This window comes from Sesamum indicum, linkage group LG11 (assembly GCF_026168435.1).
Source record: "Sesamum indicum cultivar Baizhima isolate 11 linkage group LG11, ASM2616843v1, whole genome shotgun sequence".
NCBI classification, from domain to species: Eukaryota; Viridiplantae; Streptophyta; class Magnoliopsida; order Lamiales; family Pedaliaceae; genus Sesamum; species Sesamum indicum.
Genome location: NC_142667.1, coordinates 10,815,675 through 10,832,886, shown reverse-complemented (window position 1 = coordinate 10,832,886; position 17,212 = coordinate 10,815,675). Strand labels below are relative to the sequence as shown.

Sequence of the window (17,212 nt, the reverse complement as noted above, 5' to 3'; positions counted from 1 at the left end):
TAATCTTTCAAATAATAAAAAAATATTTATAATTATTTTAAATTTAAATAGCTCGACATACATAATTTACCCTTAATTATTTCTTTATTTGCATGGGCCATGCTGATGAAAGCAACATTTGATTAGGTGGAGTTTTTCTTTATTTTTAATTTGTGGAAAAGTATATATATAGAAGAGTTTCAGACATTGACCATGATTTAATACATCAATCAACAATCTATATTGGATGCTATTGCTTTCATTTGATTTGATCCCAAAATTGGTCTACACAAAAATATTATGAGTCAAGATCGGCAACAAATGAATAACTATAACACATATATGTGTATGTATATGTATACACTATTATTCAAACACAACTCACCCTAACTAAATTTTATGGCCGAAAATACACTTCCACTGCAGACTACGTACAACTTTCAAATAATCTAAAGAAATTTATTATATTTATCTATTTCATGAGATTTTCAATACTTTGTGTCCTCTATTTTATGAGATTTTCAAAATGATCACAAAATTAAAAAAATTCGACATATTTAGACCTGTACCTTTTGGGATTTTCAAAATAGTCTGAGAATTGAAAAAACTTGACACGTTTAGTCCCATAAATCCTGTAAAGTAGAGGACTAAATGTATTGAATTTTCTCAATTGTGGGACCATTTCGAAAATCCTGTAAAGTAGAGGATTAAATGTGTTGAGTTTTCTCGATTTTGGGTTTATTTTGAAAATCCCGCAAAGTAGATGACTAAAAGTGTTGAATTCCTATTTTGTCGGACTAAAAATATAATTTTTGGCTACTGTCAGATGAAAATCAAAATTAAAAAAAGAAATCCTAGTTATAAACTATATTTTTAGCCACGAATTTTCTTTTGAAATGGCTACAAAATTGTGGAAATTATAATTTAGGTGGGAGAGAAAATCAAATGAAAGGGCAGCCATATATATATATGTATATATGGGCCATATGCATGGTTACTGTCAATGTGGTAGGTCATCAACAACTCTTCTCACTGCTTCCTGGAAAGCAGACTCGTCAAATTCATCTCCCTGCGGACAAACAAAATCAAACAAGAATCAACCTTTGCTTTCTTACACCAATTAACGTTATTCCACAACAACAATCATACTTAAAAAGTAGTTCAACATGTGATCAATTACAACTTCTTGGTAATTTCCTAATACCCTTTTCCCAAATTAAGCTTGTAATTTCCATGTCATGCTAGAAGAATATATACAGGTATTTAATGATAGCAAAATAAAAATTGTATAAAAGGTAACTGATTAATTCCTAAATTATGTATAAAAATTGTAATATTCTGGGTCATGTGCAAGCCACATGTATTTTTTCGGCAAAAAATGACTAAAACTGTTAAAATTATAAAATTATAGGACTAAATTGCGAAAATCAATTCGTGTATGATAAATAAGTCATCCCCTAAATTACAAGACTAGAATTGTATTTTCTCGTATTTTATACGTGTGACGTGTATAGTTTAAGTGAAATATAATGAATGAACAATTTAGATGTAACCTCAGAAATATATATAAGTACATGCATGGAAACATGCTTGTCCTAATACAGTACTTAGATATAGGAAGAAAGAACAAGATAATTACCCCCAGGTTTGATGAATTAAAATTAACCTAATTATATTAATGCATCAAAAGAACTACTTATTAATTAATGCCACAATTAGCTAAAGAGTATGAATTAGAATACATTAGTTATAATTAATTAAGCAAATTATATCATGGGATTATCGAATTTTACTTAACAAAAATATAAGATTTTAATTGAAGTCATGAGAATCCATACCTCAATTTTCAGTCTCAGCATTATCCCATGCACTGGGATTGATTCTAACATCCTGGTATTGGATTCTAAAGACATCAAACTCACATTCCTTTCTTGTTTCAAGAACTCCAATACCCGAATGACCAAATCCAACATGCTACTTTCTCCTCTTACTGTCACCCTCAAATCCAAGAATCTTGCTTCCGATGCTGATGATGAAACCTGGTTGATCTCCACGTTCACCCTTTCCACTGATGAAGAAGAGCCCTCCACTTGAGCTTGATTGCTAGCTTCGACCGATCTTTGGACCGACAGCTGCGATTCCAGCATCTGATTTCTCTTGCTTAGTTCTTCCACTTGAGATTTCAATGAACTCAGGTACTCAGTTGTGCTGCTAAGTACAGAAGCCTTATCCTTCTGCATATGTAGAGAAAAACCCGATCTTGAAATTCGAATATTAATTAATTGAGCAATTTTGAGTACATATAGCCTACATACCTTTGATCCTGGAGGGAGTAATGATCTTAGGATTTGAAAGCTTTCGTTTAGCTTTTCTCGTCGTCTTCTTTCCGAGATCATGTGGTGCAGCTGTGTTGTCGTGGGCCGGTTTCCTTGTATTTGTAGTTCCTGTCTTCTCCTCAAGTTCAAGTTTCTGAAGAACAAAACAGCTCTTCTAAACATGCTGTGCTTCCGACTACTTCTGGCTGCAACGGGCGTTAACGCTGCTGACTGATAACTCCTGAATGCGGTTGGGCTATGGCTGATTGGCGGCAAGTTTGGTGCAATTTGCTGATGACAAGATGAGGAAGTACTGGAAGGGGAAGATAAGACAGCAAGAATGGCTTTTGTCATTGCAGAATCTTCACTCTCTATTGTTGGGAATTGAACGTTTCGGATTTGGCTTAAGGCTTGTATGGCTGCTTGGTGATGATCAGGGCTAGTGGTGATCAATGGTGCCGATATTGGAAGTGATCTTAGCGTCTCCTCGAGAAGGGTTTGTCCAATGTTGAGGGCTTCCTTTGAAGGTTCTTGAATGAAGGAAGAAGTAGGAATGTTGAACAATAGAGGCGAGTACTCGGTGCTGTCGACTGATAGCGACCTTAGTGACGACGAAGATGAAGATGGAGGCTGGTTCGGATCGGTGGGAGGAGGCTGCTCGCTAGACATGGCCTGTCGAGAGAAGTCGGCCGGGAACAAATTTTTCATCTCAATTTGCAGGTCTACCTGAAAATCTCAAGCAACATATATATATTGGGATTACTAATATTTAATTTCCTTTTGCGGAGAACGAGTATCAAAGACTGGTTCTCCAACTCTCGTCCCACAACTTTAATTCATGACGAATGGTGAAGTCCTCTAATATTGCTTTATTTCTTATGAAATGTACAAAAATTTTGCAGTATGTATAACAAAACTAACCTGAGGATCATTGCACATGCCTAGCTCAATCTCCCCCGTGGCACAACCCATAAACACGACGGTCTGCACCGAAACGAAAGACACTGAAATAAATTTACAATGCTGAATAAAATCAAACAGATAAAGAACGACTTGTTTCTGAATAAAGGGTTTTATGCAAACCTTAATCCCAGCTTCCTGTAATAGAAAAACACAATGGCTAAGATCAGTTACAATCTCCAAGAATTGGTGAAAAACACATAGAAAAAGGACTAATTACTTGGTAGAAATGCAGCTGAGCTTCACTGGAAGCCATCCGCTGAAGATCATGCAACTTCAACTCCATGTAAGAAAGATGGTTCTTGAAAGCAAAACCAGGGATTCGCCTAAAAGTAATTTTTCAACAAAAAAACATACACTTCAATTTGGAAAACCACAATGTATTACACTTAAAACATTACTTCACATATACCTACCCAGAATCAATAAAGATCACTGATTCTCGATACACACCGAAAAGACGCCTGGCAAGGCTTCCAGCCGACGAGCTCGGCTGATCGCTTACTTCCTGATAGACTCCATCCAAAGCTAGCAAGCAGCTGCAATATGTATAAGAAATTCATGATCAGGGGTTGCAATATGTTGTATTCTTATATAAATTACAGTATCAGAGATTAAAGAAAAGAAGAGGGTGAGTTATCTAACTTGGATGGAGGGGGTAAGTAAGACCAAAGGCAAATGTAAGCACAACCAAAAGACTGCATCATTTGCTGGAGAAAAGCGGCACGTTCTCCTTCACCAAGGAGAAATATGGAGTCCATGAGAACTAGCTATAGCAGCTGACTGCAGCTTCTATGAATAGCAGACGGAAAAAATCGCAGTCATGATGCCGATGATGATGCCAAGACATCGTCGTCTTGGTTATGCAACCAATCCATGTCTACTAGCTATATATAGATATATATGCATCAAGAATAATCCAACCACGAGAACTCATTTATAGCTGATATCTGATCATAAGGAAGATTGAAAAGTATATGATGATTAGTAGTGGTAGTAGTAGGTGGGAAAGAAGGGTTGTGATGCTATATATGCAAGAAGTAAGAGAGTTTCCTTAATAAATGGTAGGGGGTGGAGGTGTGAAGATGGGTGTTGAAAAGTAGGGTAAAGGTGGAGATGAGGGATTATTCAGCAAAGACATCAGAGCATGAAAAGTATTGCTGAGAAAGGTGAGGTGGGTGGGGGTGGAAAGGGTTTGGGGGGTAGGATTATGAAGGGAAGGGGGAGAAAAGTAATGGTCAAAGTCCATTGTTTTGAATTGAGTCAAGGTGGTCCTTGTCTATTTTCTTTTTTCTTTTTTTTTTTACAAATATTATCTATATTTTTATATAATTGAAGAACGCTCTATTTGCATTCTTAATATTATGATCTGTCAATTTTTCATTTTTTTTAATATTTTGTTAACTTTTTTTTTTTTTCTCACTTCTCAACTTTCTTTTTTCCTCTCTTTTCTGAATTTTCCATTTCCTCCCTTTTTACCTTCCACGTCCCTTTTTCAACTATCATTTTCTTTTCAATATTTTCTCATAATTTTTTATGGTTTTAATATTTAATTTATATAAATAATACATTTTTAAAACAATAATAGTTTTTAAAAATTTTAAATTTAGTTATATAGACACATTTGAGGGGTGCCACATATATTAGCATATAATGATTCATATTATTTGTGTCATCCGTTCCCCTTGTGCTTAGAAAATCGATTATCAAAGAGAAATAACATTGTATACTCATAGAACTCCTCCCTCAACCGATGTGGGATGGAGAATTTGTATAGTTTGACTAAAAAGAAAAACAACTATCTTTTTTGATGAATTTTTGGAATGAAGATGCAAAATATTGCGACTAGGTGTCGATATTTGGGATGTATTTTGCGATGGGTAAACTCCATTGTTGTCAATGGTGTCGGAAAAAATTTGGGATGGACGAAATATATTTATCCCAAATTTGCATTGATTAGAAAGTTATATATTTGACCGTCACAAATATTGTCTAATAGACAGATAATAGTTGAATTAAATTTGGAATAAATTTACAATGACTTTTGAAACAAAATTTGCTTACAATGACTTTTGAAAAGGAAAAAAATTGCAACAGGTTTTCGACGGATACCTATCTCAAAATCGTCCAAAATTTTGAGACTGGTATGATGGTATCCGTTCCAAACACCCAAAAGATAGGACAAATTTTGCATGAGATCCAGTAGGAAATTTTGGGACGGAAGTATTTAAGATGGATTTTGATAGTTTTGGGATGGATCTTGCATTGAATTTTTTATTTTATTTTTTTTCAATTTTTGCGACAACTTCTGTTGCAAAATTCGCTGCACAATTTAAAATTTGCCTCCTTTGAACTTTTTGATAATTTGCATTCACAGTCATTTAGGTTATAGAAAGTAAAATTGCACTTTACGACCTATTTGGTAGGGTTGGAATTTAGTTATTCATTCCAAAAAGAATATATATATATATATATATATATTATTCTTTTTTTAGTTTATCATCATCAATAAGCTAAATTATCAAAACTAGAATGCAACAGAGTTAAAATTAGAAATTATCAAAAAAAAATATAAATATGTTGATTAATTCTTAATAAAATACAGAAACAATTTGTATTAATTAATATATATAATTTTGTCAAAAGGCAGGAATAAAAATGCAAAAAAGGCTAAGAAGCTAAAAATGGGACACGTGGGATAAGTGAATCACGGCCCCCAATCTAATCAATAGTATGGGACAATCTTGAAATTTTGCAGGTCAAACAGATAAATGTCGAGTCGCCAATTATTAATGTAAATGAAGGATTTATTGAACTAACCCTGATATCCAATAACGTCAGGACCAATTTAGTAAAATAAACGGCCCGTTATGTATCTAAAATTGGTATATATAACTTATATTAATTGAAAGAACAATTCAGGCAGCATAGTGTACGTTGAAAGTGGATAAACGAACAAAACATTCTTTAAAATAGAAGGATCCAATTTGCACAAGTGGAAGGCACGTACACATTAGTTCATACCCATTGAACTCGATTTAAAATTTCAACATTTGAAAAAAAAAAAAAATGTTTTGTTTAAACTTACAGCATATCAATACGATCTTTTTTTTATTATTTTTTATTTAAAAATTTAATAATTATTATCTACTTACGTTTTAATCTATTTTGTATTTTAGACTTTTTTCACGCTTTATCTTTTTTATTATTATAATTTTTTTTGTGTGTCTTCTTTTATCTTGTTAACCCTTTTTATTAATGCATTAAGGTTTTTTTAGAGAAATACATAATAAATATTTATTGTTTTGATAGTTGAGTTATTTTTTTAATTCATTCTTTTATTTGTACATTTAAAGTTCCATCTTTAAGATTTCTTCACGTGATAAAAGTTTTTTAATTTTTTGATGGCCGATGATAATGTTGTTATATTTATGATTTAATTGAAATTAATTATTTTATTTTTATTTGTACTTATTTTATTTTTTTATTCATGATAATATTTTACTCCTTATCTTTTTTTATTCAAATTGATAAAATAATATTGAGATTTTGAAATTATTTTAAATTAATTTTCTTTTTTTTATTCCTTTTAATTGTTTTTTTTATAATTCATTAACAAAAAAATACATTTTCGATCTCACTGTATAGGGTCATTATCACTCTCGGTCTTACGCTTTAACTTCTACTAGATAACACCTCTAACATGAGGAAAGAATTACAGTTTTAATCTTGTATAACTCAGGAGAATAGACATTTTTAGTCCTATACGAATTGAATTTTTCACAATTTAGTCCTGTAATTTTATAATTTTAGTCTTTTTTCGGTCAATTTGATCTGAAATTGTATGTGACTTACGCATGACCCAATTAAGTTGCACTTTTTAGTCCTATAAATCAATTTCGTACAGGACAAAAATGCTAACACTAAGTTACATGACTAAAAATGACAACCCCTCCTAAGATACAAGACTAAATATATAATTTAATTTGATCATGTGCAAGTCACATGCAATCTTTCAATTTAATTAATTTGTACACAATAAAAAATGCCACTCTCCATAAGTTATAAAACTAAAATTACCTTTTCTCCTAATATGAGCTTACACCACATTATTAACATAATATATGGGAAAGAATCCATGAGTCTAGCCCAAGCCTTTTCATTTGAGAGATAGACGAGGAGTTTGTATAACTTATAAGTCTAATATCTCGGCTCTCCAGCGAAAGCCCTTTTTTTATGACAAAATTTTAGTATTTATATAAAATCAGAGCCAACAATAATTCACATGTATTGCAATGAAGGAAATAGATGATATTAATAACAAAAAGTAAAAAATATTTAATTATTATTAACAATACATTAAGTTAATAATTCTAGTCTCTAGTGCGTCTTCTAAAAATCACTAAGGGAACCATTGTAATTTACTGTTTTTCTAAAAAAAAAAAATGTACAAGCTCCTAAGTTTATTGTTGGTTAAAATTCAATTAATCGTAGTACAGTTTTGAAAATCAATCAAATTTGATAATAACAGTTTTGGAAACCAATTTTGAAACAAACGTATTGGAACAAACGGAAGATCAATTAGATAATGTTGTTATAATAAAATTTTATGAGAAACTTACAAGAGAGTTGTGCCGTAACAACTCTCGATTTAAAGCAAATTACGAATCGAATCACGGACTTTCTTTTGTTTGCCTTGAAGAAATTATATGCTCCATATTTAAGTGCAACGGGTACTATGTAATTTCTTTTAGGATAAGATGGTTCTGTTCTTTCAGTAAAGTATTATACCAAAAAATACTTCGAACACTAGTCAGTTGCCTTTAAGAAAGAATGAAGAACAAATCTTGGGTTCTTAGAGAAATATCGAGAAAAAAGAGAGGAGATTTCTGAAGATGTTTCTCGTTTCAAGTTTTGTTATCTGAAGTGTGGAATTCAACAACTTTTTATAGGCTTCAGTAGCAACAAGGCATTTAGCATTGAATTAAATTGTGTCAAACTCTCAGTAGAAAGATAAAAAACTGACAGCAGTTTCAGATTTTGAAATAAAAACTGTTAAAACAAACCTGAAACTGTTTTGACTGAAATGGGTTTAAAAAACCAATTTCTATTTTATCCAGATAATTTCAATAATTTTGCTGCAAAATAATATATATTTATTGTAAGATATTAGCTCATACCTATGTGAAACAACTTTATGTTCGCTCCAATCTTCATAACATTTCAAATATATCTTGAACCTTAAACCCAATATAACCAGTTTATTTATTCAATAAACTTCTTATGTGGGATAAGAAATGAGTGTGAAACACTCTCATCCCACCATCTATTTATATAACACATCAAGGCGCAAAATTCTCCCATCATATTTCCTTTGCGGGGCAACATCACTACCTCTTTTTCTACTCAATCAAATCTATGGATTCACCCATACACTGGCATCCATATTTTAGACGCATTGTTGTTACAAATTAACAACATTAAAATGCCAATTACAACATCTGTTTCCTAAAAGATTTCTCAAATACACAACATTTTCCCACTCTGAAATACTTTTTAGGGGATAAATTACGTTTACATTCCTTAACTTATAGTTTCTTTACACAAATTATTTCTGCTTTTTGAATAATTACACATGCACCATGAGAAACATCGAATATCATTTACACAAATCACTCTTATTTTTTGAAAAAATTACATATACACCCCCTAATAACATCAATATCATGATACAAATTATCTCTATTTTTTTACTGTTAAGAGTGACTTTTATAATTATACAAAAGATATAGATAATTTATACAAATAAACCCCAGCTAAGAATGTAAATATAATTATCCTCTTTTTAAAATGTTGAAAAGAGTTTATAAATTGAGATGAAGACATTTCCTTAATTCCCTCAGAACCAACCATTCCAGCAGGCGACTGGGGAACAATATTTCCATTTATTGCAGCTGCTCTCTGGCCCATTAATTTCAATTTGGCCCCTCACATTCATTTTTCTAATTAGACGACTTTGATCGTTGACTGGATGCAACATGTCAAATCTGAGCTGATTGGCGTTTCTCATGATAGCACCTTTACTTCTTCAATCTAAAGAATGTCACCTATAATTAATCAACCAGGAGATTACGCTTTTCCTTTTATAAGACAAAAAGTTCATATTTTAGTTTTTCTATTTTAAGAAACTTTTAAAAATTTGGTGTCGAAAAGGATCAAAATCGAAAAATATAAAGAAGTTATAAAAGCTATTTTGTAATTCTGAAAAAATAAATAATAGAATTATTAAAGTGCCAAAACACGATCAAAAATACATTCAACACTTATTTTACTAACAATTCCACCATCCTAAAGTTGGATTAATGAGTGCCCCATATAATGGGGTTCAACGACAATGTATGTTGTTACGTGAGAAGTATAAATGAGTGTAGGCGAGGGATTCGGCTCAAGGTGCACATGACATACATTATTTTTATATTAAAATAAGGCCCAGCAAGCCCGGCTTAGGACCACCTCTAGCCCATTTTTTTGTTGATTTAATTCAATTCTGGGCTGAGTTGCGCTGGCCATTTTGAGATCCGACGATCATTAAAAATCGTCGCTAATTAAGCTAGCAGGCTATCCAATTAGGAGTTTGGATACAGTAAAATCTTACTGAACTAAAGTAAGAATTTGGTAAGTCTAAACAACATTTAAACTAAATAAATACACAAGAATCCGATTCCAATATATATTTTCAATAATAAAAAAACAATTAAACTAAATAAATCAACCAACAAAGGGTCCAATCATCCATGCTTCATTCTTTTATGTCTTTTACATCATAACAATTTATAAAAACATGATATATGATAAATGAACTAAAAGTATCAGAAATTAAATCCAAGTTTGCCACTAATGAGGCTTGAGCTTCCTTCGTATTACTTATAACATGTTCAATACTTTGAAAAATTATTTTTTTCATGCAATGTTAAAGAAGCATTAGACATGTTTAACATTTCTAAACATGTATAAAAATGTGTTTGACACTTTCTTTCACATTTTAAAAGTGTTACACATGTTTAATATTAAGGTGTACAATAAGTGGTGTTGGCCCAAATTCAGGACGGACTAGTCCAAAAAATCCTACCTAAGACTAGCTTAGTACTATTCATAATCGTCTTGGAGTGATCTTGGATTCCAATTAAATTTATTTTAAAGATGGGGCTGGGCTAATCCTAGATTTTGATACTTGAGATCGGTCCAAGACCAGTCCGATTCCATTTTAAAAAAATGGTATTTTACGTATACATACATAAAAAAATTGGAACGAGACAATATTCGATGTAATTTAATTTTTTGTGTCAGATTTTATAAGTATTTATTTTTCTCTTTTTCCCTCTATTCTACAAATTTTTATTTATTTTCTCTTTCTCTTTAATATAATAATAATTAAATTATTTAACACAAGCATTTAAGTGTGTCATTAGTCGAAAAAGAAGTTCATGATTCTAATTTCTACACCTCTGAGAGATAAAAGAATTAAGCAACAAAAGAAGCCCCATCTAGCTCGCTTCAATACGACGCCGTCATGCTCGAAGTCGGCTACTCAAACGCTTTCCTTCAACCGTGAGCCCCAAAATTCTGCTGCAACCCCCAATCATAAGGTACGCTCAAACAAAAACCAATTTCACTGAAATCCTAATATATGTATGTACGCCAATCATTGGCATATGTTATGTATATGTACATGCTTGAGCGTTCTTGAATTTGCGTTATATTTCTCTGAAGATACTGTTTATTGGGTCTTCTCCGTTTGTGTGAGAAGAGATGGGGGCAGAAATTGAAGCAGATGGACTGAAGAAGCTGGAGTACCTATCTCTAGTCTCCAAAGTGTGTTCCGAGTTAGAGACTCATCTAGGGTTTGGTGATAAGGTGTTGGCTGAGTTCATCACGGAGATGGGTCGGAATTGTGAGAAAGTGGACGAATTCGATGCCAAACTGAAGGAGAATGGTGCAGAGATGCCGGATTATTTTGTGCGGACGCTGCTCACTATTATTCATGCGATTTTGCCGCCGAAGCAGAAATCGAAATCGGAGAAGGGGTCGAAGGAGGGAGAGAAAACCCCATTTGCAGCTTTGAAGATCAAGGATGGTAAGGAGAGGGTGAAGGATTTGGAGAAGGAGATTGAGGAGGAAGCTAAAAGCCGGAGGAGAATAGAGGAAGAGGATGAGGAAGACAAGTATAGGGATAGAGGGAGGGATAGTGACAGAAGAGAGAGAAGGGACAGAGGGAAGGACAGGGAAAGGGGTAGATATGGGGATAGAGAGGAAAGGGGCAGATATGGGGATAGAGAGGAAAGGGGCAGACATGGGGTAAGAGAGGAAAGAGGTAGACATGGGGATAGAGAGGAAAGGGGCAGATACGATAGGGATGGATATGAAGATGATAAAGGTAGACGAAGAAACAGTGACAGGGACAGAAATAAAGATGAACAGAATTGGAGGAATGGGTATGAGGAAGAGATGGATGATGACAGGAGGGAGACGAGGAAGGAGAGGAGTAAACGGCCGGAGGAGCCAGAATTGTATAAAGTTTACAAGGGAAGGGTTTCAAGGGTGATGGATAAGGGATGTTTTGTTCAGTTTCATGAATTTAGAGGGAAAGAGGGTCTGGTACATGTGTCTCAGATGGCAACTAGGAGGATTACAAATGCAAAGGATGTAGTGAAGCGAGATCAGGAAGTCTACGTGAAAGTTATCTCGGTTAGTGGGAATAATCTGAGTTTGTCAATGAGGGATGTGGATCAGAACAGTGGAAAGGATTTGTTGCCCTTGAAGAGGAGTGAGGTGGATGATGGTTTGAGAACGAACCCTTCAGGTAGGAATGAAGGTGGAGGGATGGGGAGTAGGATTGGTCTATCGGGGATCAAAATTCTCGAGGAAGATGAAGCTGTGCCATCACGAAGACCACTGAAGAGAATGAGTTCGCCAGAAAGGTGGGAGGCTAAGCAGCTGATTGCTTCTGGTGTTATGAGCGTAAAGGAGTATCCTATGTTTGATGAAGACGGAGATGGGATGCTTTATCAGGAGGAAGGAGCAGAAGAGGAGCTAGAGATTGAATTGAATGAGGATGAACCTGCTTTTTTGCAGGGTCAGAGTAGGTACTCCATTGACATGTCTCCTGTAAAGATATTCAAGAACCCCGAGGGGTCTTTGAGTCGTGCAGCAGCACTTCAGTCTGCTCTGATAAAGGAGAGGAGGGAAGTTAGGGAACAACAACAACGAACAATGTTGGATTCCATCCCAAAGGATCTGAATCGACCGTGGGAAGATCCAATGCCAGAAACAGGTGAGAGGCATCTTGCTCAGGAACTGAGAGGTGTTGGTTTGTCTGCATATGACATGCCAGAGTGGAAAAAGGATGCGTATGGTAAAGCTTTAACTTTTGGACAGAGATCAAAGCTATCCATACAGGAACAGAGACAAAGCTTGCCCATCTATAAGTTGAAGAATGAACTGGTTAAGGCTTGCCATGATAATCAGGTCCTGGTTGTCATTGGTGAGACAGGGTCAGGTAAGACGACACAGGTAACACAGTATCTTGCTGAAGCTGGATATACTACTAAAGGCAAAATAGGATGTACTCAACCTCGTAGAGTGGCTGCAATGTCTGTGGCCAAGAGAGTTGCTGAGGAATTTGGTTGTCGTTTAGGGGAAGAAGTTGGCTATGCAATTCGTTTTGAGGATTGTACTAGTCCAGAGACAGTAATCAAGTATATGACCGATGGTATGCTTCTTAGGGAGATTCTGATTGATGAAGATTTGTCTCAGTACTCAGTGATAATGCTTGATGAGGCTCATGAAAGGACAATTCACACAGATGTCCTTTTTGGATTACTGAAGCAACTTGTGAAACGGAGACCTGATCTTCGTCTCATTGTCACATCCGCAACTTTAGATGCAGAAAAGTTTTCTGGATATTTCTTCAATTGCAACATCTTCACTATTCCCGGGAGAACATTTCCTGTAGAAATACTCTACACCAAGCAGCCAGAAAGTGACTACTTGGACGCATCACTGATCACTGTATTACAGATTCACTTGACTGAACCTGAAGGTGATATACTTCTGTTCTTGACTGGTCAAGAAGAGATCGATTATGCATGTCAATGCCTTTATGAGAGGATGAAGGGTTTAGGTAGAAATGTTCCCGAGTTGATTATTTTACCTGTGTACAGTGCCTTACCTAGTGAAATGCAGTCCAGGATTTTTGAGCCTGCACCTCCTGGAAAAAGAAAAGTAGTTGTTGCTACAAATATTGCTGAAGCTTCTTTGACTATTGATGGCATATTCTATGTGATTGATCCTGGGTTTGCAAAGCAAAATGTCTACAATCCTAAACAGGGGCTTGATTCACTGGTGATAACTCCAATATCACAAGCATCTGCAAAGCAAAGGGCAGGACGAGCTGGGCGAACAGGACCAGGAAAGTGCTATCGTCTCTATACAGAGAGTGCATTTCACAATGAGATGTCTCCCACTTCAATTCCAGAGATACAGAGGATTAATCTCGGAATGACTACTCTTAATTTGAAAGCTATGGGTATTAATGACCTATTATCTTTTGATTTTATGGACCCTCCTTCACCGCAGGCACTTATATCAGCCATGGAACAGTTATACAGTTTAGGAGCTCTGGATGAAGAGGGTCTCCTTACCAAGTTGGGTAGGAAAATGGCAGAATTTCCTCTAGATCCGCCACTGTCCAAAATGCTTCTTGCCAGTGTAGATCTCGGTTGCAGTGATGAGATTCTGACCATCATTGCAATGATTCAGACTGGAAATATATTCTATCGACCAAGAGAAAAACAGGCTCAGGCAGACCAGAAAAGAGCAAAGTTTTTTCAGCCTGAAGGAGACCATTTGACACTACTTGCTGTTTATGAGGCGTGGAAAGCAAAGAATTTCTCAGGTCCATGGTGCTTTGAGAATTTTGTTCAGTCTCGATCATTGAGAAGGGCGCAGGATGTGAGAAAACAGCTTCTCTCCATCATGGACAAGTACGTGATCATATTCTTCATTATGTTATGGTTCTGGTTGACTTGAAATGATGCTGAATATCTTATTTCTGATGATTCTTTGAATATGCTCCTTGAAGATTGCATCTCTTATTGAATTATGCATCTGAAGTGGATTTCATGTGATATCATAAACTTCTTCAAAAAGGAACTTAAAATCTGATAGCCTTCTTTGAATAGGGTTCTCTGGTGAAAACAATTCCTAAAACTTTTGCTGTTCCCTGGACTGTCCTCACGGATTAAGCTCTTTATGTACTTTCTCTTCCAAACCACTGAGTCCTCCCAACACTAGCTTTATGATTTACATGTTATGTTTTAGCCTCCTGACTCTAGCTCTATGTTTTACATGTTATTTCTTAACCTTTTAATATGCCAAATAGCTAGTTCATGTGACTTTTGACTTTCTGTTTATTTTTTAAAATCTTCTTTTCGTTTTTAATTTTGGCACATTAGTATACATGGTTCGGTATCTCTCATTCTCCTTGCACTACTAAATGATAAATGGTTCTAGATGAATGTGCTTAAACCTTAAACCTTATGAAAACCTTTAACTTTTTACTTAATATAGAGGTATCATTATATGAAGTATCTTTAGCAAGACTTAAATGGCTGCTGTATTAACAGGTACAAGTTGGATGTTGTAAGTGCTGGTAAGAACTTTTCAAAGATTCGGAAAGCTATAGCTGCTGGTTTCTTTTTCCATGCTGCTAGAAAGGATCCACAAGAAGGCTACAGAACGCTAGTCGAGAACCAGCCAGTTTATATACATCCAAGCAGTGCTTTGTTCCAAAGACAACCTGACTGGGTTATTTACCACGAATTGGTGATGACCACTAAGGAGTATATGCGTGAGGTCACAGTTATAGATCCCAAGTGGCTTGTTGAACTAGCTCCAAGATTCTTCAAGGTCTCAGATCCTACAAAAATGAGCAAGCGTAAGAGACAAGAGCGTATTGAGCCACTCTATGACAGATATCATGAACCAAATTCTTGGCGTTTGAGCAAAAGGCGTGCTTAGTCTTGCTTGATATTGTTGCTGGTTAGTTTGCAGTTTTAGTTTTTGGCCTCTTGCTCTAAATATATGTTTATGGCTCTAATATGAGTTAAGTGTTGAAGTTTCGCTGTTTACACTTTACTGTATCAAGGTTATTGGATTCTGTTGCCAATTGCCTGCTGATTGTAACATCATGGTCCTTCTATTGAAATTTTCCCAGTTAGGTTTCATTTCTGAGTTCCCCTTTCCTACTTTTTTGTTTGAAAATATCACATATTTATAAGAAGAGAGGAGGACTAGTTAATTGCAGACATTGCAAAAAGATCTCTGTTGTTTTGTTTGTTTTTTGTTTTTTGCCATATGCTTGTGATGTTCCACAGTATTGCTGACGGACAGTGTGTTTGAGGAAGTTTGTGCTTCTAAAGAAGTGCTAGCTTTTAGAAATAGTGAAGACATGACCAAAACAGTAAGTAGGGATTGCTTGTGTTGAATAGTTGGAATTGGTTGAGACGTGTTACCTGGCCAATAAGTTGTACTTATAGCTTCAACTTGCTCTTCTTTGTAAAAATTCTAACAGTGATTTACTGATTTACTCCTGAACAGCTTACAATAATTGCAATCAATCATTTCTTGACTAGTATTCTCCAACTCTACATATATGTGTGTGTGTATTCCTAGTTGTTGGTGGCACCAGGATTTCTTATGAAATATTTCAAGGAATCCAAGTTATATGATCTCATAAATATTCTATTGATTCCATAAATGAAGGCTCTTTGCTGGAGTTGATAGAGCTGCAGGCTCTGATCAGAATGTTTTTGGATTGAGCTTCAATGAAACGGAAATTTGATGTCATGGGTGAGCCTGAGAGAAACATGTCGCGAGATAAAGGCTTCCCAAGCTTCTATAATGGCTTTAGTACCAGGTTGTGGAATGCATTTGTTTCTATACTTGTGCACAAGAGAAGTGATAACTATGCCCTCCTCTGGACTTAAATGTTTCAGTTTTCGTCCTCGGAGAAGTGAAAGATTTTGGTGAACCTGTTGCATTTTTCCCTAATTGCAGCCGAGCATTGTTCTGCAAGTTTCTTTTAGGTAGTATCTGCTCATTACTTCTCATATACATATTAAATTTTCTCTGCACGGATTTGAACTTGCTGTTGTGGTTTTCTTTCTCATTTTCCACAGGTGACAGAGGTGTACTTTGCAAATATTTCATAGCTATTTGTTCACCACATTCTTGTTTAAGTATCGAGTGATTATTCCTCGCAACTAATGGAATTGATTGGTTAAAGAGTCACGGAAGGTGAATTTTGGTTGGCACGTTACCACAATTTGTTTGGGATGCTACTTTCTTTACTTTTTGTGCTTACTGTTTGCTGGTCGCAGTTCATGATTTTTGCTCTTCGTTCAGCTTCAGTTCATTGCTGAATAGTTGTTGGAAATTTCTAAGTCGAAACACCAACAAACCTTCCTGCGCCACAGGATTTGTTTTCATGATTGTATCACACTCTTCAAGGTTTGGAAGAACATTAGAATTAGCTCTAGACTGTTTAAAGATTTTATCGTAGTTTTCCTTTATAAAATTTGGGGTTCATTGCTTTATGTTTTGAATAATGGTATAATGGTTTTTAAGCATCCACTTAATTGTCAGCATTCGATTCAATTTTGTTGGTCGTGTTTGTATAATTTTGTATGGCATCCGACACTTGAGAACTCAACTCGTTGCACCTTTCGGCCATATTGAGTTCCGCGTGTGTAGACTACATGGTACGCATTTGATGGTCTTATAGACACTACACCTCACTGCCTAATAAAAAGATCGGCACATACCTCATTTTTGAAATTGGGTAAATTACATTGAGTTTTTTTTGAAATTTGAATGATTAAATAAGTTTCTCTGCTTGA

General features: G+C 35.0%; 2 protein-coding genes across 4 annotated transcripts; one reads left to right on the top strand and one right to left on the bottom strand.

Annotated features, from left to right (window-relative positions):
• Positions 1-292: 292 nt before the first annotated feature.
• Positions 293-4,383, bottom strand: LOC105173824 (putative transcription factor bHLH041). Its single transcript, XM_011095705.3, has 8 exons — positions 3,900-4,383; positions 3,671-3,793; positions 3,475-3,580; positions 3,378-3,392; positions 3,216-3,278; positions 2,295-3,020; positions 1,818-2,213; positions 293-1,048 (listed from the first exon to the last, which is right to left on the bottom strand). The coding sequence occupies exons 1-8, from the start codon at positions 4,013-4,015 to the stop codon at positions 980-982; spliced, it is 1,614 nt and encodes a 537-aa protein (XP_011094007.2). The 5' UTR covers positions 4,016-4,383; the 3' UTR covers positions 293-979.
• A 6,373-nt stretch (positions 4,384-10,756) lies between these two features.
• On the top strand, positions 10,757-16,909 carry LOC105173628 (putative pre-mRNA-splicing factor ATP-dependent RNA helicase DEAH5). Of its 3 annotated transcripts, none has more exons than XR_016062832.1 (5): positions 10,757-10,900; positions 11,062-14,296; positions 14,939-15,353; positions 16,077-16,399; positions 16,493-16,909. XR_016062832.1 is itself a non-coding variant. In XM_011095447.3 (3 exons), exons 1-2 carry the CDS (start codon positions 11,064-11,066, stop codon positions 15,330-15,332), a joined length of 3,627 nt encoding a protein of 1,208 aa, XP_011093749.1. In that variant the 5' UTR covers positions 10,830-11,063; the 3' UTR covers positions 15,333-15,353; positions 16,077-16,909. The 3 variants fall into 3 exon arrangements, 1 of the variants encoding a protein (XP_011093749.1); XR_016062831.1 differs by having other exon boundaries at positions 11,025-14,296; XM_011095447.3 differs by having other exon boundaries at positions 10,830-14,296; positions 16,077-16,909.
• The last annotated feature ends 303 nt before the right edge of the window (positions 16,910-17,212 follow it).